At 36.5% G+C, this 23,234-nt stretch overlaps 1 protein-coding gene across 7 annotated transcripts in view; it reads left to right on the forward strand.

The window, feature by feature from the left end:
• The window catches only part of PRDM5 (PR/SET domain 5), a 95,069-nt gene that overhangs the window by 30,609 nt on the left and 41,226 nt on the right, over positions 1 to 23,234 (forward strand). For 5 of the 7 annotated variants that reach the window (XR_015699675.1, XM_087736481.1, XM_087736483.1 and 2 more), the window contains 7 exons: positions 643 to 735; positions 1,006 to 1,127; positions 3,484 to 3,563; positions 9,935 to 10,019; positions 11,339 to 11,496; positions 16,685 to 16,778; positions 21,121 to 21,281. Coding sequence is in view for 6 of the 7 variants with exons in the window: in XM_087736481.1 (XP_087592607.1) it covers positions 643 to 735; positions 1,006 to 1,127; positions 3,484 to 3,563; positions 9,935 to 10,019; positions 11,339 to 11,496; positions 16,685 to 16,778; positions 21,121 to 21,281 (793 nt within the window). In the remaining variant the exon portion in view is untranslated. Of the gene's footprint in view, positions 1 to 642; positions 736 to 1,005; positions 1,128 to 3,483; positions 3,564 to 9,934; positions 10,020 to 11,338; positions 11,497 to 15,126; positions 15,219 to 16,684; positions 16,779 to 21,120; positions 21,282 to 23,234 lie in introns of all 7 variants that reach the window. The other 2 variants (XM_087736486.1, XM_087736482.1) reach the window with 2 other exon arrangements.

A 23,234-nucleotide genomic window follows, 5' to 3' on the forward strand; every position in this document is an offset into this window, starting at 1 on the left:
TCAGTGGACTCTTCAGTAGTTTAGGAGATGTAATTTTTAAGCTGTGGGTGTCGTTACAGAATTAAAGTAAGATTTAGAAGAGTAAATGTAAAATATTTGGGTGATGGAAAAAAAAACAATAGAAACATGAAAGATGTGAGATTTAAGAGCACATCTTTACTGTCCTTGATATTATAAATATGCAGTTTTGTTACTAAAATTTACAATTATACTTTTGTACAAAACCATAACTGTTTGTCTTTACAGTATGTCATTTCTATGAGCTCTGTGTTCTTTCCCGGAAATAAATAAAATTATATAGCAGCGAAATATTTGGTGGAGGCAATTAAATATTTTGTCTTTAACTTAGACTTGTTCCTTCTAGTCTATAGTGGAAGTTGGATTTGTGCTGTATAGCTCGTTAAGTAAATTTTTACATCATGCAAAGTAAGATTAATCTGTGTGAAGATACAGCAGTATGATCCTGAGTCTTGCTGTCTATGCATTTGATTAGTCCCACTAAATTCCACGAGACTTCGCATATGAAAGAAATTACTCGCCTACTTAAAGATTTGTAGAGCTGCATATATGTTTTTAGCTACTGCAAGCCCGTGTGAGTTGTAGAATGTTCCTCTTATTTTTTTATTTTTTATTTTTCTTTAGTGTACTTCAGTGCACAGAGAATATCAGCCCAGGAGACTCTTCAAGAAGTTTTCAGTGCTCTGTTTGCAATACTTCCTTCAGCTCAGAATCGAGGTTTTGTGTCTGAGTTACTGGACTGCTGTCATATCATTGCTGGTCTCCCTTTGCATGTTAGCTTTCAAGCTTGTTAGTTTATGTGAATCCTAACAGTGAAAGAAGTCAAATGCTTTCATTCCTATTTGCTGTAAGTAATGCATGAAGTGGCCTTGGAACTCTGCAGTGCAGCATGCGTTAATCTCAGAGTACTTGCTGTGTGTCTGGTCTCTCTAGATACTGCTTTACGTGTGTGGTTTTGTTTTTTTTTTTACTGGTTATCCCATATAGTTATGAACAGCACAAGGAGGCATGCAGAGGGGATGCCCGATTCATATGCAAGGCAGATAGCTGTGGCAAGAGGTTCAAGAGTAAGGATGCCCTGAAAAAACATAAAGAAAACGTTCATAGTGGTAAGAAAGAGTTTAATGTTTCTTTGGAAAAAAAACCCTTTAACGTGTTCCTAGCCTTAAATTTGCAAATCAGACTAAACATTGTCTTTGGTTTCTTTTTTAATGGATTCATTTGGATCAAAAGGAAAATTAAGAAGTAATTAATTGCGAGAATTGCAAGATTCCTTCCCCCCCCCCCCCCCCCCCCGGGAGAAATTACTGTATACTAGATGAATCAGTAGTCTGCTGCAGAAAATATAATAGGAATCTGGGGAAGTTTAAACTAGGCAAATAATAGATAAAGCAAAACACATCAGTAGTGAGGAAAATCAACCACTGGCACAAACTGCTGCAGGAAGTGGTGAGTTCTTGATCTTTTGGTATTTTCAGGACACAATGGGTTGTCTTTCTGGAAGACATGCTTCACAAACGATTAGGCTTGATGAGGGTATTGCATAAAATTCTATAGCCTGTGTTGTGCAGGAAGCCAGACCAGACAATCCACTAGTCCCGTTAGGCCCTAGTGTTTTTATATCTGTGCACTGTGAATCAATAGTTTTCAATCAAACTTCACTCTGTTTTCATGAAAGGGCAAAATACTGCTCTCGGGTCCACAATGCAGATCTCAGTTCTGGCATTCTGCTCTCTCTGCATGTCCCCTCTCAATGTCAATGGAAGATCAGTGTGTGTGGGGACAGCAGAATACCAGAGCGCAAAGAAAACAGTCTTTAGTTGATGATGACAGCGCTGAGATGCTTTGTAAGATTTTCATTACATGAAATGTCTTTCTTCTGCCAAACCCTTACAGCATACAGAAGCCCTTCCATAACCGTTCTTATAAAAGATTATCTCCTTTTTTCAGTATTAGTAAGATTTTTTTTTTTTTTTCTTCATCCGTGAGCATTGTTATGTTTAGGCTTAGCTTTGGTCAGTTATGGAGTGGTATACAAATTCCACAGTTCTCTTGAATGATCGCTCCAGACATGACTGAGAGCAGACGCCTGGAGGATATTTTTGCTCTGCCTGCACAATGAGCAGAGCTTTTATTTTACCACTTGGGAGTCATAGAAATCACAACTGGTGTCAGTGCAGGAAGGAAAATAAACCACTGCTGTTGGGGGACACTTCTAGAATTCTTTCCTGCCTTGTGTTACCTGGAGACAAGGGAAAGGAGAAAACATTGTTACGTGTGTTGCCTGTTACGCAGAGCTGTGAACGGATATTCACTATCACCTTTCTCTCCTCTGAAAAGGTCTCATTAATGTTCTTGTAAGTTGAAGTACTAAGTGTATTCCTGTATTTATTTGTATATCAGTATATATAAATACTTACCATAAGTTTTATAACAATAAATGCATATGTGAGATTAAGTACTTTGTTTATATTACAAATTTAAGTATTGAACCAATTGATCGACAGGGTACGTTATAGTAAGAAGAATCAACATAATATGAATTCTTTAGGACAGCAAGAGCAGGAAAGATATAGAATGCTGAGAGTCTGAAAAATTGAGCTGGAAGCCATCTAATGAGTTCAGTTATGATCCATACTTCCTCTGTGCTTGACTAAGCAGTATTTACCTCCTCTTTTTTGTTCTGCGTCCGTTCTTTTTAGCGTTCAATGTAATATGAACATTTTTTACACAAGTTAGGAAATATCTTGCATGGGCATGTAATTATAAACAAAGAATTAGATTTGTGGTGGCTTTGTCTTGTAATAAAATAGCTTTGTGGGTTACTAAAATGAGTTACAAAAGGTAAAAGATAAACCCAATTAAATGCTCTGTCACTTTTTAAAGCAACTGTGAAAAGGGAAGGAAAATACATCTGGTAGCTGACCTGTAGCTTGTTTCGTAACTTACATTTTAGGTGAGATTTGAATTCATGATCTGGTGCAAATACAATTTCCCAGTTAAAGACCATTAATGATATATTATTTTATATAGTAGAATGCTTAATGTTTTCTGAATAAAGAAAAATGGGAAATGGTTTTGACTTCAGTTTGGGATCTCTTTTGTCATTGTTGCACTAATTCCTCTATTGATTTCTGGAAGAAATCAACTGTTCGGTTATAAAGTGAGTTGTTCTTAGTTGTGCATTGTGCTCTTCATATTGGATTGGTGATGTGTGATAACATCTATTTGAAAGGTTTTTTTCTTTATTGTTCTAGTTTTCTTGATTTACATTCCATCAGTAACTGGTTTGTCGGACACCCACAGAGAACTCCTGATATGGAACACTTTGAAGATGGGATACAAATGTAAAAATCTTATGTCAGTCAAATGACCTGTGAAAAGTCACAGACTCGGTGGAAATATTTAGGTTCTTTCTTAGCACTTCCTTTTTAAGATGTTGGTGGTATTTTGTTTCTGTTTCAGGAAATTCTAGGAAGAAGCTGATGTGTTCAGTGTGCAATAAGAAATGTTCCTCAGCAGCAAATCTCCAAGAGCATCGAAAGGTCAGTCAGATGAAGGGTAACCCACAGCAGGCTTTGACTTCACTAAGATGTGAGACTGTGGTGCTTAGGTCACTTGAAAGCTGCTGTAATGCAAACCTTTGGGTAATGCCTTTCATGGTTACAAAACCGATGTGTTTTATTGTTGGTATTTATTTTTGCAGTCACAATTGGTTAAACCGAAAATTTTCCTAAAGTTTTAACGCATCTTTTACCAAATACAAAGATGTTTGTGCTTGTACCATTTATGCATTCCAACATTAAGTCAAAGTTGCCTGCTGTTCTTCAGCATTATTAAACACTAAGCTAAATATAAAAGTATGTTATGTAATGATAGGATACATACAGACCGTAAAATAGGTTCATGAGCCTTCAGTTTTTGTGCAAAATACAATCAATCTTTCTTATTACTTTGTGATATACCATTAAGGGTGTTATTTGTTATTTAGTTATGCAGTAGTAAAAAAATTTCTTCCTCAAAAACAAATTTTTAATGTCTTTTTTTTTAATGCACGTAATCTTTTATAACCAGAACAGGAGGGGTTAACAATTTGAAAAGTATCTATTGGAAATAAGGGGGTTCATATAGAAATACAGATGGACTCTGAATATGAGATTCTGAATCCATTATACACAAAGGAAGTCCCTGCAAGATTAATTTGATAAATCACTAAAACTCAGGAGATTCTGTTTTTACAAAAAGCTGCATTGTGCTGTTTATCAGATTAACTGTAAGTCTTTAATAATGCCCTGGTTATAACCTGAATCCATTGAGGATATAGATGATATCAATTAAAATATGTTGTTGCAAAGGAAGTGGTGGGGCCCCTCCTTTTTAATTTGTTTTCTCCTTGGTTGTGTTACTATGGCCTGCATTTCTTGTCTAACAGGGCTATACTTCGTTACTCCTCAGACCAAATCGTGGTATGCCTTGCCACATGTAATGACGATTTTTATGCATCAGTGCACCTTATGGTGGCCCTGAAAATGCAAAATATCATGATTAGTGTGCCCATTTTATTAAAATGTTTGTTTTGTTTCTGTAGCTGTAGTTCTGTGCAGACGCTATGGCACACACTAACAAGCTTTTCAAGTAGCATTGATGGTAGATCAGTTGACTTATTCACTTACTCATCTTAAGAATCACCATGAAGATTTTGTGCATAAAACTTCTTTATTTCCTCTTCTTGATTGGCTTCTCTTTTAAGACATCCAGAAAACAGGTATTTCAGATTTACACACCTAGGTCAGATAGTGAAGGAGATTGCCTGTAGGGCTCATGCCTTCTGTTTGTTTTCATTCCTTTGCTTTTGTAAGAAGCGGGGTGGGATCCATCACCAACGTTGCCAAAAATATTTAGAGAGGCAATAAAAACAGTAAGAAAATAACAAGTTAAACAGGGAGGAAAACAGATTTGTTTTTTTTTTCCACCCATTTCCTCTCAATGTAAGGAAATAAAAGTAGAGAATAGAAAGGTAAAGTATAGGAGATAACAGAAAATAATCCCAAACAACAGAAAGAGAGAAGTCTGACAAACACAGAGAAAAGAATGTAAAGAGGGTGGCTATAGGGGAGACTGAGATCTGTTTACACTCTGAAGACATGGTCATTCAGATACATAGCTTTCATGTAATCTTTGATTTAAACCTATTTTTAGCTTTGTTTGTCTCATGGATTGCTTGTGCCTTAAATGTCTAAAGATAAGCCCTTTCTTAGCGATGCACAATTGAACTTTGCTGTGATCATCTTATGCCCCTTAGTCTTACCCTATTGTTTTCCAGACTGTTGCTTGTATCATGCTAATTTTTGGTGGCCCAGCTTCCCCCCCCCCCCCCCCTTCTTTTGTTTCTCTCAGTAAATTCAAGGAAACGTAGGGCTGGAAAAGACCTCAGGAGGTTTTCTAGCCCATTATATTTTGCAGAGGGGAGTAAGCATGTACCTAAATCATCCTAGATATGCAGCTTCATCTCCTGAAGAGTTCCACTAAAGAAAATTCTGCCACCTCCATAGATATCTCTTTGTATTCTGACTTTCAGCTTTAGTGCCATCAACTTCTTTGAATGTGTTCATTAGTCCGGTGTTTGTTTTTTCTGATGTCCTACTTAATCCTTCTTCTTTACTGCAAATTGAGTTAGTTGCTCTTTGTCTTATCTGAGAGAATGCCAAGAAAAATTCACCACTGGCTTCTTTGTAACAATTAGCATATTGCAAAGTTGTTATGAGCTCCATTTGCAATTCCTAGGCTGTAGAAATACCGTTATCTCAACCGTTCTTCATGCATGTTTTTCCAAACTACTTTTTCTTCCTGTAGAATCCCTCTTTTTCACCTGTATGCTTCTTGAAGGCAGCTGCCCAAACAAGAGCAGTGGTGCTCAGTTGAGCCCTCAGTAGTGCCAAGTATAGTGGAATGATTGTCCTGAGTTTATTAATACAGAGAATATGTCTGTTAATACATCTCAGAATGACAGTGCTTTCTAACAGCAGCATCAATCTTGTTATTCATATTTTGTTAGGAATTCATTAATGTTTTCTGTAGTGGTGCTATGTAAACTGTTGGTCATCATGTAGCATTTGTGCATTTGATTTCTCCTTCCTAAATACTGAGTGTTTTGGAGCTTCATTCAGAGTGTGGAAATCATTTTGGATTCTGATCTTCTCTTCCTTAGCGATTACAGTTCTACCCAGAATAGTCTCATCTACATTTTTTATTTTATATTTGATTTCCAAAACTACTTACCATAATACAACCCTCCTCCTGCATGATGCCTACAAAACTTTAACAACAGTTATGATGTTGCTCCGCTGATATTATTGCTTTTTGTGGTGATCAGTGTCGTCTTGTTTTCCATTCTCTCTATATCCACCTGTTCTCTTTTGTCTTATCCTCCAATTGTAAAGTGACATCCTTCTATCTGATATTTATAATAGTCCATAATTTGGGCTGCTAAGTGATATGGTAGTATTAAAAAAATAAATTCCCAGCAAATGCAACTCAGGAAGTGCTGTGCAGGAGCTTACAGAAGACTGGGTCATAGAATGAAAAAGTTTGTTGTAAAATCTCCTGTCTGATGTTTGTGATGTCTACTGCCAGAGCAAATGAAACACCATCTGAATGATATTCTGCTACTAAGTTCTGAAGTTTAAGTAAAATGCAAAATTCAGTCATTCAGTGATGATAATAGTGAGCAAGCAAAGAAGGGGAGCATTGTCTTCATTGATGCAGATTCTTGCTAAAGGACTCCTTTTGTACCTTTGAATATAGGTGTCTCATGTTTTGGATTTGAATTGCTCCCAGGAACTTAAACTTAAAAGTGAGCATATATATGTGAATAGCACAGGCTACCAGGCCTCTCCGCTGAGCCTCTACTGTTCTCTGAGTGGAAAGGATAGAAAAATTCAAATAAACCCCAGCGTTCCTGATTTCTTTTCCCAGGATAATGCAGTCAGAATTGATCGTGCTACACTTGCAATACTTGTAGGTAGCCTGGGGGGGTATGTCTCTGGCTGTACAGCTGTGGGGTGAGTTTCTGACTCTGGTTGTAGGTAGGTGTTATCAGTGGTAAAGTAGCTAATTCTCCTGTTAAGAGAGAAGATTAAGGACACCTTTGAGTGTAAGGCAGTAAAGCTTTTTTGACTTTGGAAAAGGTCATAAAACAAATGCCTGTATGAAACACAGGATTGTGCTTTGCTCGTAAGACTCGTTTGTGCTGTTGCCCTTCTGGATTTCTTAGCAGATTTCTTATAGGAATCTGTAAAATTCCATTAAGAGGCATTCTGTAGCACAGTCTGCTGGAGAGAAAATGACAGCACCAAGAAGGATCCTAGTCATCATTTGTTCTAACAGATTGAGAGTGTTTTATAGTTTATGAAAACCCCTTGATTCTTTCTTAACTTTCTTTGTTTTTGAGCTGGACTTCCGGTAAAATTATGGTGAGGAGAGTCACTCTTAAACATCATCTGTGATTCCCCTAGCCGCCTTTTTTCACTTGCCAGTTCCAAGCGTCTCTGTGTTGGTTTTTTTCTTTTTGTTCAATACTGTTCAGTGTTTTCTTCTACTGTGCAATCTTTATTTTTCACAATCACAAAGACATAGAAAAGTAGAGGAAACCTAATTTTGAACACAGCTTTAAAATTGTCAATAACATTTAATAATTTCAGTTGGATGCAATATTCTCCTGTCCTTGCTCTCTCAAAGCACTGCCTTCCAATAGAGAGAGTCTCATCCGGTTTTTGGAGTGGTAGATTGAAATTCAAATTAGTTTTGGGAAAAGCTGATCATGGATTACTTGTATCTTCAAAGTTTTAGCTCAGTTTTACCCCCAAGACTCTTTTGAATGGTCTTTTGCTTTTCAGTAGACCTCATGAAAATTTTAAGATTGTCAGTCCTGTAAGTGAAGGAGTATATTTATCTGAGCATATATTAATCTTGTTCAGATGCTTGCTGTTTTGTATAGCACTTAGCAAGTTGTTATCTGAAGGTGTAGCTCTTCAAATGCCTATGAAACAATTGTGTATTCTGACTTTAATGCAACAGAGGTTTATGCTGATAGCTGTTACAGCCCCCTAATGAGACTAATTTTGTTGTATGAATAAATCATTGCACGAGCACTTGTCTGTGGTATTACAGCTTGTATACTCATAGAACGTGTTACTTGACAAGTTTTCTTAAAATGAAAATCTTTTTGAATATCATTATTCATAAAAATATTTGCTATATATTATTACTGGTGTTTTACCATGTAATTGTGCACTTTTCTAAAGAACTGATTAAAGAGTATCAACTAAAGAATACATGTTTGATAGCTGTAGCTTTTTAATGTTTATGCACGGAAGTCTCTGTTGTGATGCAAATGTATTTAATGAGACTGTTTATTAAACAATGCTCGTAAGTTGAAATCAGACATTTGTATAGTGTTAAAGCACAGTCTGGGTTCTGATGTATTAAATATGATGTTTAAGAATACCTTACAAGTTATTTCAAATAATTGTGTTGGGGGGGGGATTCTCATAGCACTTGGTTGCAGAATTATGTAAGCTTCAGTCAACAATCTTAAGTAAAAATTTAGATCTATTTGGAAGGGGTAGGGTAGTAGATTGTATGTGGATATAAGAGAAATTAAACTGAAATGCACCTGGGTAGACAGAGTATTTAGAGTGAATGATCTTCATTTGAACTTAGCACCTGATTCTGTCTGAGCATTTCATTAAGCATCTCTGTCCAAAGTGTGCAAGTCTGCGGAGATGGTAGGAAATGGCATAACCTCTTTTTAGTTTATTAAAACATTTTAATTTGCTCTGAAGTTAGCTTGTGAGTAGCAGCATAAAAACATGGTGAGGCAGAATACTTATGGAGAATCTTTTTGGATTTTTTTTTGTTTGTTTGCGTTTGTTTGTTTGTTTTAAGAGGAGGTCTTAGTTGAGCTTCTTTACTGTGCTGAATGCAAATGTTTTTCATTAGAGTATTGTGTTGAACCCTTGGCATTTGTTATTTTTAGCCATTAGATTCTCCTACAGAAAGTCTATAGAGTTCTCCAAAAAAGCTGTATGAAATGTGATCTCTGGCCAGAAGTTTTGCTGTCTAAGGCTGCAGTTCCAAAAAGCCAAAATGTATGTTCAGTTGCACTGTAACTAGGTTGAGGGGAGGCTGCTGACAGCAAATGTAGTACAGAGCGGAAGGTGAATGGTTATCTTGACAGGTGGAGAACTATTTATGTGTTGTGATTTTGGGGAACAACAAATAACACAGGATTTTTTTTTTTTTTTTTTGATTGAGTATCAGAAGTTGTAGCTTTCAACTGCCTCTTCCATTTTTCCAACGTTTAGTCCTTGATGACATTATGTGCTGTGATGTTGAAAATCCTGCTAACGCTTACTGCGTTGACAGTTTAAAAGACACTGCTGCCCCTCCACTGTCTTGCTTCTAAAAGCTTTTGAGAGAAACAATCCTGAAAGAGTTTGATAGTACTTGTTTTTTAAAATTCTTACGGCAGTTATGAAGTAGTTACTGTGTTATTTTTACTTATGTCTTATTGACCAGAAGGAAATGTTCTGAAAAGGTATTCTGCATCTGTTTTTTTTAATGCTTTCATAATAATGGTATTTTAAATGGATCTGATATTGCAAATTTGCATAAACTGTGTTTCTAAATATAGTTTTAATGATAATTTTTTGTTTGCAATTATGAATATTTATTTTTTGAGACATACTGTTGTTCATCCAGGGACTAGGAAGGGGGAAATCACAGAATATTCATGAGTATTAGTATAGCTATTGGCTAAGAAATAGTTACAGTCTGTCAGAGAATTTCTGTATATGTAAGATGTGTGACTTGTTTGACACACATATTTAATTATCATTAAACACTCATTTTGCAGGTCCATGAGATCTTTGAGTGTCGGGAATGCGATAAGAAATTTATTTCGGCTAACCAGCTAAAACGGCACATGATAACTCATTCAGGTAATGTACAAAAATAATACAAACCTATATGTATGTGTATATGTATTTAACACATATTGAATTTTAACCTGAATTAGTTTCTTATAGAAAGCTTGATGAATTCTGTGTTGTCCTGAGCTGTTCAAGCAAATCTCACATTCCAAGGAAACCATCTAAGCTACCTTTTCTAAGCCTTTCAAAAATCCAAGCGTAATGCTATAGTCTTCTTCCTATTGCTGCTTTGTCAAGCTTTTTTTTCATGCTAGCTGGGGTAGATGATGTCAGTTAGCTGGGATGGGGCAAAAGATTGCTACTTGGCTTATAGAGGAGCTGAAGAACCGGTGGTTGAAATTTCACGTTGAAGAGAAGAGGCTGGGAGCTGGGGTATGCTGTCAGACGGAGATCTGTGATAAAAAGGGAAACATTCATTCATATATGTATATTAGTGGATTCATGTGCACATAGTTTTCAGTCAGAGGAAATGCAGCTCATACTCCACACCGTTTCATAGGCCACACACAGATGCGGGCACACACAGATGTGTAGGCACACACATTGTGCCTGTCCTCTGCCAGAACAGGTCACTGTGAGCAGGGAGTGGCCCGTCCATAGGTTTGGCGGTATGACACAAATTGGCTCTGCCAGGATTTCTGATCACTGCAATCTGGTGTTTCAATGTCTTTCACCAGTGATTAGAAACATCAGCCAACACAATGGAAACACAAACATTGTTCTGCCAAATACATTAGTATTTTTAAAATGCAGGTTTTTACACCTGCACAGGCTGTTGAAATCGAACTATATTCTTGGTATCAGTCTGCACCAAAAGCTCATTTCTTGTAACGTAATCTATATTGCAGAGGCTCCTAGCTTTCTTTTGACACTTTTGGATGAGCATTAATACAGTTAAGTTGCAGTCACCAGCTGAAGCATAAAGGCTTTTTGCATAGGAACTTTTGGTTTTGGAAGCTAATATGTATATTGTTAATTAAGTTTTAAAACATTTAAACTGTCATGCCCTCTTTCACATTTGTAATCTGGAAACAGAGTTTTCCTCTTTGAAGTCATTCTCTTTTGATTTAAGCTAATTAATCAGAATTTAGTTTTAGCAATGATTATTGCAAAGAATGTGCCAATTTCTTGAGATACACCATGGCTCATCTTTTGTGAAGTGACTTAACTATCTAACATAAAGGGCATTAGATGTCTTTCTAATTGGTTTAATCTTAATTGGGTTGACTTAATTGCAAAAATCTCTCTGAGGAGATGACTGTCTCTGCCTTTCATCTTCTCCCCCTGTATAAACAGGAGATTAAATGTCCCCCACTCATTTTCTGCAGAAAAACGCCCCTACACCTGCGAGGTTTGCAATAAGTCCTTCAAACGACTTGATCAAGTGACTGCACACAAAATAATACACAGTGAAGATAAACCTTATAAATGCAAGCTTTGTGGAAAGGGATTTGCCCACAGAAATGTTTACAAGAATCACAAGAAGGTAAAGCACTCTGCTGTTGTTGTTTACAGGTCTGCCAGCCTCAGATTTACAGATTTTTTTTTTCTTTTAACTGGTTCATCATTAAGCTCTGGCATGCTTATAAACATGGGATTAAAGTATTGGAGAATGTATTTTTTTAGTGTTCTTTGTTATATCCAGAACCTCAAAATACTAAATGAATTCTAGTGAAAAAAAAATACAAAACTGAAATAAGCAGAAGGAAATCACAGTTGCTTGGTTAAAAGCATCAAATAAATCCCCATTTTGACTTTTCTATTTTTTTGTTGGTTTTTTTTTTTAATATTAGGTTATGAAGTTAAATGTAACTGATCTAAAAAGTCTTCAATTTTTTTGTTTTTTTTTTTAAAAATCCCACATTTGAATAAAACTAAGTGTAGTCCTGTTGCAGTCATTGCTGGACTTAGCAGCAGATGCTTTCTAACTATACTGGATTTGCACTGCGTAACGTTCACACATTAAAACAACATCAGAAGAAATGTTACCTGAAAAATAGGCTCATGAAGGGATGCTCCGCTTCTGTTGATTTAAACTCAAATCTGCTTGGCCTAATTTCTATAGTGCCTGTCATTATTTTTAACCTGGGGTTACATTTTTAATGGCAAGGCTATATCCGTGAATGCTGTTTCAGAATTACAAGACTGTAAAAGAGAAAGGGAAAAAAAAAAAATCACCTGTCTGGTTTTGTGCCTGGTATTTGGAACCTTTGCTCTTTTTTCTTTTCTTTTTCTTTACATTTTTTAAATACTACCCCTGTCTCCCCCTTTGATGAAACTGATATACCCATACTTAAGAGTCTTTCGCACTTTGGCTCATATTATATGCCATCTGGGAATTTGGCACAGGATCTTTGCACCATCTCTTGCACTTTCAGCCATAAATCATGTAAGAGTAATAATAATGCCTCTCGTAGGATGAAATGGTGATGACTGTCTAAAACAGCAAGCATGCAGAAGCCTGCTGAAGGACAAGATTAGCTCCCACGTATGCTGTGATTGTATCTTATGTTTCAGACTTTATTAAGAAAATGGGGCAGAATCTCACAGATTGGAAATATTCTAAGGAAAATGTATAAAATACTACCTGGAAAGATATTTCTATATCTTAAATGAATACTTTTTACATGTTTCCTTATGTTACTTTGCAGTTGATGACTGGTAGGGACTTTGGGCTGAAAACAGACTTCAGGATTAAGTATGAATGAGTAAACACTTTGACCCAATTCTGTGTTTAAAGCATAAGCAAGGATTAGAGGCTCCACTTAATGGGAAAAATATTAAAGTATTAAAACTTAAACAGATTTATTGAGTACCTAATTTTGACAGAATTCCTTAAAGCATGCTGGAATACTTATTTCCCAAACCTGTTTGCACATAGTACTGGCTGTAAGTCAACTATGTCCTATAATGAAAGAAACTCATTCCTGTGTTTACATAAAGTTTACCCAAACAGCTGTGAATGCCCATCCACATTTAGGTCTCTAATTTCACTTGCTAAATGAAGAGATGAGCACGAGAGACAGGAGACTGACTTAGATGTCCTGAATTGCTTGTTTAGACATGCCTCTCTCCGTTGAGTAACCAATGTAAACAAGGAGAGAGAGTAAATAACAGAGGCGAGTATGGATGTGTATACACAAAACCAATTGTAAGGTGCAAGTCAAGGATGTGGTAGTTTGGGATGCCAAGATAGTTTTAAGTGCCGTGGTTTTGGGAGGGCTGCACTATTACTAGGAGAAGAGGATGATAGTTCTTTTGCTTGTTCACAGGAAAGTCGATCCAGTAACAGTGAAAATATAAACCTTTGTTGTGTATCATACTTCTATGTATTTCTTCAGCTTGGGTTTTTAATGATTCTTTGATGTGTATTCCTTTAAGACATCCTCCTAGGTTTCATTTTCTTTTGGAGGAAGAAAAGTTGGACTCTGAATAATTTCACAGTGCTTTTTTGAGTTCCAGGATGCAATTACTGTGTTAGTAGCAGGGAGCTTAGAAACCTACAATAGGAATGATGGGTATAGTAGTTAAAAACACTTAAATCAACCGCATTTAACAGAAAACACGCTTTCAAGTTGGATGGCAACACGCTTGAAAAATCTTTGGGTTTTACAGCAGCAGAGCTACATACTTTTTATTTATAATAAGAAACAGGATACATATACATTTTGTGCCTTTGAATTCTTGTTTTGTGTTTTAGATGGAATCTTGTTGCTGTTGTTTCTGCAATTCCTTTATGGGGGTTATTTAATCTGATTTTGTGTTGGAAGTGTCAGAATAAAAATGGCTACCACAACACGTGATTTTAAACATCTTTCAGATGTGCGTGAATGTTGGGTCATTTCAAAGGTGCGGAAGGAGGTTAGTTACACTCCGCTGTCTATCTCCCAGTGAAATCCTGTGAAACGTGTGGATCTGCTCTGTTCAGTGGAGCATTGTGATGTGAACCCTAATTTAGCACTCATTACGCCCTTATAGCTACAGATCTGAGAGGAAGGAACTGTTAGTCTTCCTGTGGTACCTCTCTGGTGTGCTGCTTCTGCATACAAGTACTACACGGCTCTGTGTAGGTGCATGTGCGAGCTTGCTTTGTCACTTGCTTGGAGATATCAGCACTGGGAAGTGTTACGTGATGTGGAACTACCTCAGATGTCTTCTGAAAAGCTTATGCTATGTGGCTAAGTGTTCATATGAAGAAATACAGTTCCATTTTTGTGGCAAGGGAATAGTATCTGAAATTGAGGCAAATGTAGTATTGGATTGTGCTACAGATTAAAGTAGTCACCTTTCATCCAGTTTAGACTGGATGAAGGTGCATGTTCTGTGCCATATAATGCAGATTACTTCCGTACAGGAGAAAACAAAGTTTTTGTTCCATCTGCTCCTTTTTTGCTATTATAGAGGATGAGTTCAGAGAATAAAATATGAGAATGTGACAGTGAGAAGAAATAGGTCTGCAGACACAGGATTTTCAGGGGTTTATGGTTAATCCGGGGTTATTTGGTCCTAGGGAGCATGATGAATAGAAACGACTGTATTCCCTCAGTTTCTTGACTGGGAATAAGTAGTCTTGGGCTGGGATTAAGTCTCCACAAATGCTATGGTAGGAAAAGCTGCCATGAAATATTCCCATCTTCAGTTGCTTTGATCCTATGACTGTCCCCTGCTCTGACTGAATGGAAAACATCTCTGATCTGGAACCTATTAGTAGGACAAAAAAGGACAGTATTAGAACTAATACACTTGTTTGGGGGAATACCTCTCCTCATTAAGATTTGTATGGCTTTTTGTAATAGACCTAGCTTGTTTCTGGACTGTTCACAAAAGAGGCAGATGATCTGTGTACCCTTGCATGTGGGTATGCCTAGTTAGGTGTTTTTGTTTGTAGTGAAGTTAAGATGTGCAGATGAATACTTGTATTTCGATCAAAAGACTAGGAGAACTGTCAAGGAGATGCTAAGAAGGAATTCTGTACAAATCACTGTGCTCTTCAGAACTATCACTCAAGTGGTGAGTGTTCTAAAACAGGGCATTTTTTAAATAAACATGAATTTTGCGCTCGTGAAAGGTGCCAGATTGACAGCCCTAGAGACTGAACCCTTCTATTTATCCACAGAACAGGTACAGCACAGACAGCAGCACTGCGAGCTTCCCCACAGTGTCTCGTCAATATGTCTCAACCCTGTTCTGGAGGAACCACCTATTGAGGTGAGAAGGTAGTTCAGTCTCTTCATGTCCTGTCAATCCTTGGCCTGGCTGCTGAGACTGCCAAGCAGGGTGTCACCTAATGAAAACTGTGATGTAAACCTGTAGAAGCTGGACTGAAACATTCAGCAGATTCTATGTAACATGTGATATATTCCACGCATGTGATGGTGCTCCAGTAGCCTTTTTGCTTTAAGTGATATCGGCTGAGGTCAAGGAATTGACTTTGGATCCAAAGCCTCTGTATACCATTGCAAGTACTCTAATGTTTTGGTACTGTTGTGTATGTAAGAGGACATTTGTGTTAAAATCAATCTAGGTTCAAGGCCCTCAGTCTACATCTAAATAATTATGCTGACTCCCCACAGTCCCTTTTTTCTCACTAGTTTACGGGGTAGCTATCAATGTCATATGGTACTATGAATAGCAGAAATAAATTATACAAATATGTACTATGCTAATATTTACCCTTAGTGTACAAAATTAACTCATTTACCTGCATATTATAAAACACTTACTGTCCATCCCCTTTTCCTCTTGGCACTGCAGCTTCTACTTAAGGTCCATGTGAGCTAATACAATGTTTAGACACTGATGCTTTGAAAACTTGCTTTCCTTTGGAAAAATAGTAGGAAATTGCGTAGATAATAAATTGTACAGATTAATTTACTGTCTACAGTGGGATAGCACTTAATAGTACTAGGAAACAGAGGAAGTGCTTCAAAATTTACAAAAGTAGAATGAAGCTGGGTGTTTCCTAAGCTCCAGAAAAAGAAACCTGCTTCAGCAACTCTGCAGTTTGAGAGATTCATCTAAGCTTAGCCTTTTATTTTATTTATGGCTTTGAGGCTGTTTCTCAGCTACAATGAATTTTTCTATAGCAAACAAAAATCTTGGTACTGATGCTTCTATGGTTTGTTTTGTTTTTCCCTTTTTTTTTTTTTCTTTCTTCTTTTAATACAAGAAGCTGAAACAAGGATATGTAAGACTAGTCTCATGATTTGAGAAATTTTCTTTGCCATATTTTAGGTACTATCTTCAGATAATCAGATCAGTTTTACCTTCAAACTTAACTGAGAAAAAGCGTTTTGTGTACATGTGTTTAGTTTTTTAAAGCATTTATTCATATTAGTAAGTACTTAAGGCCAATGTTAATACTGATGAAGCAATGCAACTGAGCTTGTAGGTTTTTTGCCTTGGTTGTTCTATATTTTTGTTTCTGTTTACATGCACACCTCATGTAACACTTCTGAGGACTGGGAAGGTGCATTTATTAGGTAGCTGCTATGCTGACTTTCAGGATTCTGGATAATGGCAGAATGATTATTTTAATTCTTCATCCCCTGATGTTTCAAATTGCTATGATATCCCCTCCTGAATCCAGTCTAGAACACTAGCTATAATTATTGTAATGACAGCTAATTGATTTCCCTGAGCCTTTCCTCTGACATGTTGTCTTTCATCTGCAGACCCATTCTGAAGAGAGACCGTTCCAGTGTGAGGAATGCAAAGCTTTGTTCCGAACCCCATTCTCTCTACAAAGACATCTGTTAATCCATAACAGTAAGTGCTAAGTCAGAGAGGAAGAAGAACTTCCTCAGTTCTCACATTTGACTGAGAAAAACAGACATATGGCACCTTGCTTTCAATATGCAACTTGCTATGTTAAATTAGTGTTAAGATTCAACTTTAACTCCAGGGAGTTAGAAAATTCAGAGCCAAATTCAAACCTTGTCTTTAAATGCACTTAAATGCAAATCCAAATATGCTGTAGAAAATCTAGCAATGATTTGAGGTCTAATGACAAGAGATATATATATTTTTTTTTCCTGCATTAAGTGTGATAGTGTTGCCTCCCTTTTAAGAAAGGAGAAATGGAAGCAGAGATAACTTGGTGGCTTACTCCGCTTGTGCAGGTAATCTGGTTTAGAGCTTGAAACTGAAATTCTCTGTCCTGTGCCAGTCCAGGCTAATGTTTCCTGCTTCTGGCATAGAGCTAGCAGCCCAGAGGAATGCTGTGGCCATTTTCCCTCATGAGTAACTTGTTCTTGGCATTCTGTACTGTTTTTTACCTTACTGTGTAAAGATTTATTTTTGGTGGAATTTTCTCCGTCTTTAATGTTTACAGAGCCCTAGACTGCCATTCAACCATGTGAATGTCAGCAATTTAGATTCTAGAAAATATTCATGGTCTAAAATCCTTGTAGCTTAGAAGACAGTGCTTTGATTTGGGGAATATTTACATTGGTATAATTAAAAAAACACAGACCTTTCTTTTTTTATACCAGTATAACAATGTTTCTGTTAGATGAATTTTTAGACTGGCATGTTTTGTTCTTTTACAGTTATCTTTCAAAGCTTCTGCAATTTCACGAAGTGTTGAATTTTGTAAAATCTTTTTCCAGTGTTAAATGACGGGGGAAAAAATTAAAAACCTGTGTATTCTAACGAACCAAGCATTTGCAGGATATCCAAAAGCGGTAATTCACAGTATGCAGAATTGTAGGCCTTGGTAAAAGTCTCTCTAAAAACATGTACTTTGATTTTTTTTTTTTTCCAAGAGGATGGGAGCTCAGGAAATGTGAGGCCTTTGAGTTAGGCTTGTGATTTGTGGCAGGTTTAGCTGTTCCTGAACCACCACTATTTAAGCAAATATTAAATATATCAGACTGTGAACTGCAGTGACACAGACATGTCTAGTTAGTCTTCCTTGGTGCAAAAGGAGACATGTCTTGCTGAGGGACAGAGTAGGTGTTTGAAGGTGGTAACTTCTGGCATCTTAGCTAAAACTGTCTCCAAAATGAGTCAAAGCCTTAAACCAATAATATTTGGGTTTTTTATTAATCACAGGGAAGATTTTTAAACCTTTTTTCCTTTGGAGGAAAAAGAAACAACCGACGAACTTAACAAGGAGGCCTTAATACAGCAGAATATAAGCAAAGCTTCTATAGTCATATTGCGTCTCTCTTGTCTGTAGTCGTATAAAAGAAGTGTTGACAGACCAATAGCAAAGTGAAAAGTGAAAGTCGTTACTAGGATGAACTGAAGAATAAACAGTTTTCAGTTCAGGGCTGTGATTAAAACAAGGGGCTCTGCTGTTGTCTGAGAAGAGCTTGTGTTCCCAGGGAAGAAATGTAGAAGTCTTTCCCCTCACGACCTAACTCTGAGACTGACAAGTTGTGCTGCCACGCTAATGTTTCTCATATTTGAAATAACTCAGAAATATAGGCATTGTCCTGCTACAGCTGGATGATAGTTCCTCTCATAGCACTGAAATATACCTGTTCTATAAAAAGAGAAACAAACCAGAATCTCTAGATGTATTTAGCTGGCTTTACTATTCTGTGCTGTAGGAAAGAAAGAAGTGTTTGTAAAGCTTGAAACTTCTAGGGAAAACTGAAGTTCAGCCTACATCATATATTTTTTAAAAATTCAGTATCTCCTTGTTGTTTTAGAAGCAGGCACTCTGCAGAATGATGTAGAATGACTTAAATTTTATTTTACAAACTGCATTTACTGGAAAAAATTATATTTCATAATCTCACTTTTCAGGTGTTCCTGTCTTGAAATTGGAAAAGGAGTCATGGATATAACTTTCAAAATTCAAGATCAAATATGTCTAAAAAATAATTAAAAAAACCTTTTTTTTTTTCCTCCTAAGTTCTAGCTGTGTAAATGTAACCTGTCTTCTAAGAGTCAGACAAGCTTTTTCTCTTAGGCATGCTGCTGATAATACTTTCAGTAATTGTGTTCTTATTATGCCATTGGCAATGCTGGGGCTAACCCTTTATTCTCAGCTGTAGTGTCTAGGAAGGATATATGACACATAAGTGTATGGTAGCTCATATTTGGCTAATACTAGCCCACGAGGCCGTAAGAGACCTGCCTAACAAGAATGAGTAATCCTGAGCATTTTTGCTTGGATCATTCAGTTGTCTAGGGTTGTGGAGACATACATGAATAGGATTGCATTTGTTGAGAAGGACATTGTCCTTTCTATATATTTGCTTTCCAGAGTAAAAATCTACATGCAGAATGTTTGTTAGTAAGAGAAATACTAATTAGCTCCTTCTACTGGGGTCAGCAGAAGTAGGCACTGAAGATTGCTCATTTCAAGTAAATCACAAGTACCCCTGATTTTCATTATCTTGTTTTATCATAAGGAGAGTGCATCAGTGAGTAGATAAAGCCAGTCCCAGGAAAGACGCTCACAATATGTTGTGTGTTTCTGGGGGAATGCGCTGTAGGATATATCATGTCAGTGTTCTGTTTCCATCTTTGGAAGCATTTATGGATATTGATATTGTAGTTTCATGTCAAGTACTCTGAAAAAGTTTCCCTCCTTCAGTGGTTTCGAGAGCTGAAGTTGATGATATATTTTCTTGTTTACTTCCATTCTCTAGAGTGCCTAGGCCTGAAGAGAATCTATGTGTATCTTTTGCTATTTTATCTTGTACCAAACCTCTCGATCAAGCACAGTGCAAACCTGTTGACTGAAAATACATAATGGGAGTTCTTTCTTTATTATACAGTAATGTTAGAAATTTATTTGTTAACTTTAATATTACTCTTATCTGCCAGAGGCAGTGGAACGAGTTTGTTTTTTGGCAGTGATAGTTCTTAAGCAACAGACATGTTCTTATATTTACCATATGAAATCTGTTTGTTCTTTATCACAGCAATAAGGTATCATGAAATAGGTTGTGTAGCTCTACTTTTTTTCCTGCAGTCTTTTACAAGAGGATTTCCAGAGCTGCTCGGGGAATTTTAGTACTCATATCATGTTGCAAGTGATTTAGACTTTTGCTTTATGCTGCTGAGGAACCTTCCAAAACTTCTTCCATAGTTGTGTATTAATGGTATTTTTTAATTAAGTTTTCATGTATCTTTGTTTTTTATTAAGTTTTCATGTAAGTATTAAGTTTTCAGGTATCATGTATCTCATGTATCATGGCTTAAAAAAAAAGACAACATATAAAGACTGTTCAGTGAACCAACTGTGAGTGGAGACAGTGTTCTGATGGCTGTTCTATAATGAGATATAGGGTTTCTGCTAAATAAGGAAGCTGAGGAGAAACACTGATTATTTGCCTTCCTCCAGGATAATGTTTGAAAAAAATACGCAATTCTAGGCTTCCCATTACTTTGCATGTTGAAAAATTTTGCTAAACTGAAGGCAGGACTTGGCTAAATACGTACTTGGCATTGCAACTCTATGTGGTTGAAGAGTATTATAATGTGTACACAGAGAGGAGATATGGTTGAACAGTATGTTAGTTCTGAAATTCCCTGACTTTGGAGGTTTTTTATTTGAAAACTAGTTGATCTTTTACAGCCTTATTATTTTTTGTTGTTGTTTGAAAGTCATTTATCTTCTCAAATCATAATAGAAGTGCAGTACAGAAAGTGATAGGAATAATTGCAAACAAAACTTTAGGATAAAAAGGACAAATCCTCCTGAAACTCAGCAAATGTCAAATCGTGTCTTAAACCATAATGAAATAATGTAAATTTATGGAAATCATACAAATATTTCTTACTTCAGAAGACATGGCGGTTTGTTCAAATTATGTCTGGTATTGCTTCATTTTTTTCAATTTATTTTCAGACTTGTAGCTAAGTTATAAGAGACGAAAAGAAACAAATGACTACCTAAAAAAAAAAAATATCCATGAAGCCTAGAAGTTTTTATAAGAAGTAACTTTTCAAAGAAATTACTTGATTACTTTCTACTTTCTTGATTTCCCCAATGACACTTTTACCTGAGGTGATATTTCTTTTCTTTCTGTTCTCCGGACCCAGCTTTTTATTCGTCTTTGCCTCTGTTCATTTTTCTGAAACAATAAGCATTAGTGTATTTCCACAAAAATCTGCTATCTTTAAACCTTGTTTTTCTCTTTATAAGGTGAGAGGACCTTCAAGTGTGATCACTGTGATGCTACTTTCAAAAGAAAAGACACATTAAATGTTCATATTCAAGTTGTACATGATGGACATAAGAAATATAAGTGTGATCTCTGTGACAAAGCTTTTGTGACACCCTCAGTCCTGAAGAGTCATAAAAAAGTGAGTAGAATCAGTTCTATCATATTCATTCCTTCTGTGCTCTTAATGTTGTGATGAAACAAAATCCCCAGATGCTTCTGCGTTTCTGGCTTTTCAGTAGAAAGCTGTGACAGTGCTTAACATGCTAAAATGCGTATTGCAATAGTAGGGTTATTGGTGGCATGCAGAATCTGCAGCGGGTGCATATGTGTAAATCCAGTGTAGGTACTCTAATGTCAGGTGTGTAGCAGGGTGGGACTTGCTGCACTGCTCTTACCGTACTCCTTTCCTTCGATCTCTGCGATGGAATTGACGTAAATTTTAGAAGAAAGCTTGTTCACTAGTTTGGCCTGAGGTAAGAGTTACGTTACAGGGAAGAAATGTGAAGAAAATAATTGAATCAAGAACAAATCAGCTGAGGAAAATCAGCTCACGTGAGAGTTTGTTGAAAAATACCATGCATATATTATTTGCCATATAGTATGCACTTCATATATGTATGTAAAATTGCAGTAACAAACTGAGTGTAACTGAGTTACTTGGTACAATATTTTCAGCACATGATGATGGTGAGTACTGTGCCTTACAACGCAAATCTATATTTAAAACTGAGGAAAAAAAAATGTAAGGGGGTCTTTCAATGTCTTTCCAACACTACTGTGTCTTATAGGTGTGGGAACCAGCACAGGTCTTTGGAGCCTAAATCAAGTTATTAGCAGAGCGCAGACCATTGAATTCTCTAATGTAATGGACAGCACTGCCTCCTTAGTGTGTGTTTGATTTTTAACGTGTTTACAGATTGCAAAAAGCAATGGAACCAACTAGGAACAAACTCCCTTCGGTTTCTTTTGTGGTCTTTTAAAGGTCTTGACCTTCCATTAAATGTGTGTTAATGCATTTGCTGTCTGTCTTCAGTCTGTTCTAAATGCTGCTTGTCTCATATTTAATATGCTTTAAGTTACTTAGTAATTACAGTTGCTGGAAAATAAAGTTTCTTGTAAGTGAGTGACATAACTGTATAACCAAGATGTATTTCTTCCAGATACACATAGTGGAAGGTGTTCACCTGTACTTTAGAAGAACATATGACATAAATGACATAGGGTTGCTTTGTTGTAGATTTCAGTACATGTACAGATGATTGAGATTCAAATAACCTGGTTCATCAGTTGTTGTTCAGCCCGTGAAATCAGTTGAGTTTTGCTGTAATAGAGAGAGAACTTTATATTGTAGGATACTTTTTCTCTCTTCTATTACTTTTAGAATAAGGAGTATTAAAGCACATCTGTTTTTCAAGCCTGAATATATTGGGCTAAGGAACTCAAAAAGAAAGGGTATACAAAATAAACTTGTGATTTGTTTCTGATTATGTTCTTGACTTTAGGAAGGAATAGTACCTTTCATTAGACAAACTGATTGGTTTGGAAAAAACAGACTGCTTTTCAGACACACAGTCCTTTTCATCCTTATCGACTTGTTTTAATCACTTGAGTAACAGACCTAGCCTATAATACTGATACATTGATTTGAGATTAAGTTTTTGTGAAGGTTCTTGCCAAGGTGGATCATAAGATCCAAAAATCAGAAATGTTACCTGGAATCATTGATGAACACTGCATAAATCTTTAAACTTCTGTTCCTCAGATTCCTTTCTAAAAAATTCAGTATGACTTACTATTTCACATTAAAAATGGGCATATACATGTATGTATTTGTATTTTAATGGAAAGCAGCTGCTGTTTATCATTCATCCCTATTGCTTTGTGCTGCTGTCAGACTAGGACTAGCTGTATGTTTGTGAGCCTTGTAGTTGTAATGTATTGCTCCCAGAAATCCTTTTTTTCTTTTTTTTTTTTTTTTTGGTGGTTTGGAATGAGTTAATAGCTGTCTGTCAAGTATCCCCCAATGTTGCTGCTAGAGATATAAGTGATTTCTAAAGAACTCTATCCTAATCAAGAGGGCTTTAACGTCCAT

This window comes from Nipponia nippon, unplaced genomic scaffold (assembly GCF_047370975.1).
Source record: "Nipponia nippon isolate SJK-2023a ecotype South Korea unplaced genomic scaffold, ASM4737097v1 scaffold_6, whole genome shotgun sequence".
Classification (NCBI taxonomy): domain Eukaryota; kingdom Metazoa; phylum Chordata; class Aves; order Pelecaniformes; family Threskiornithidae; genus Nipponia; species Nipponia nippon.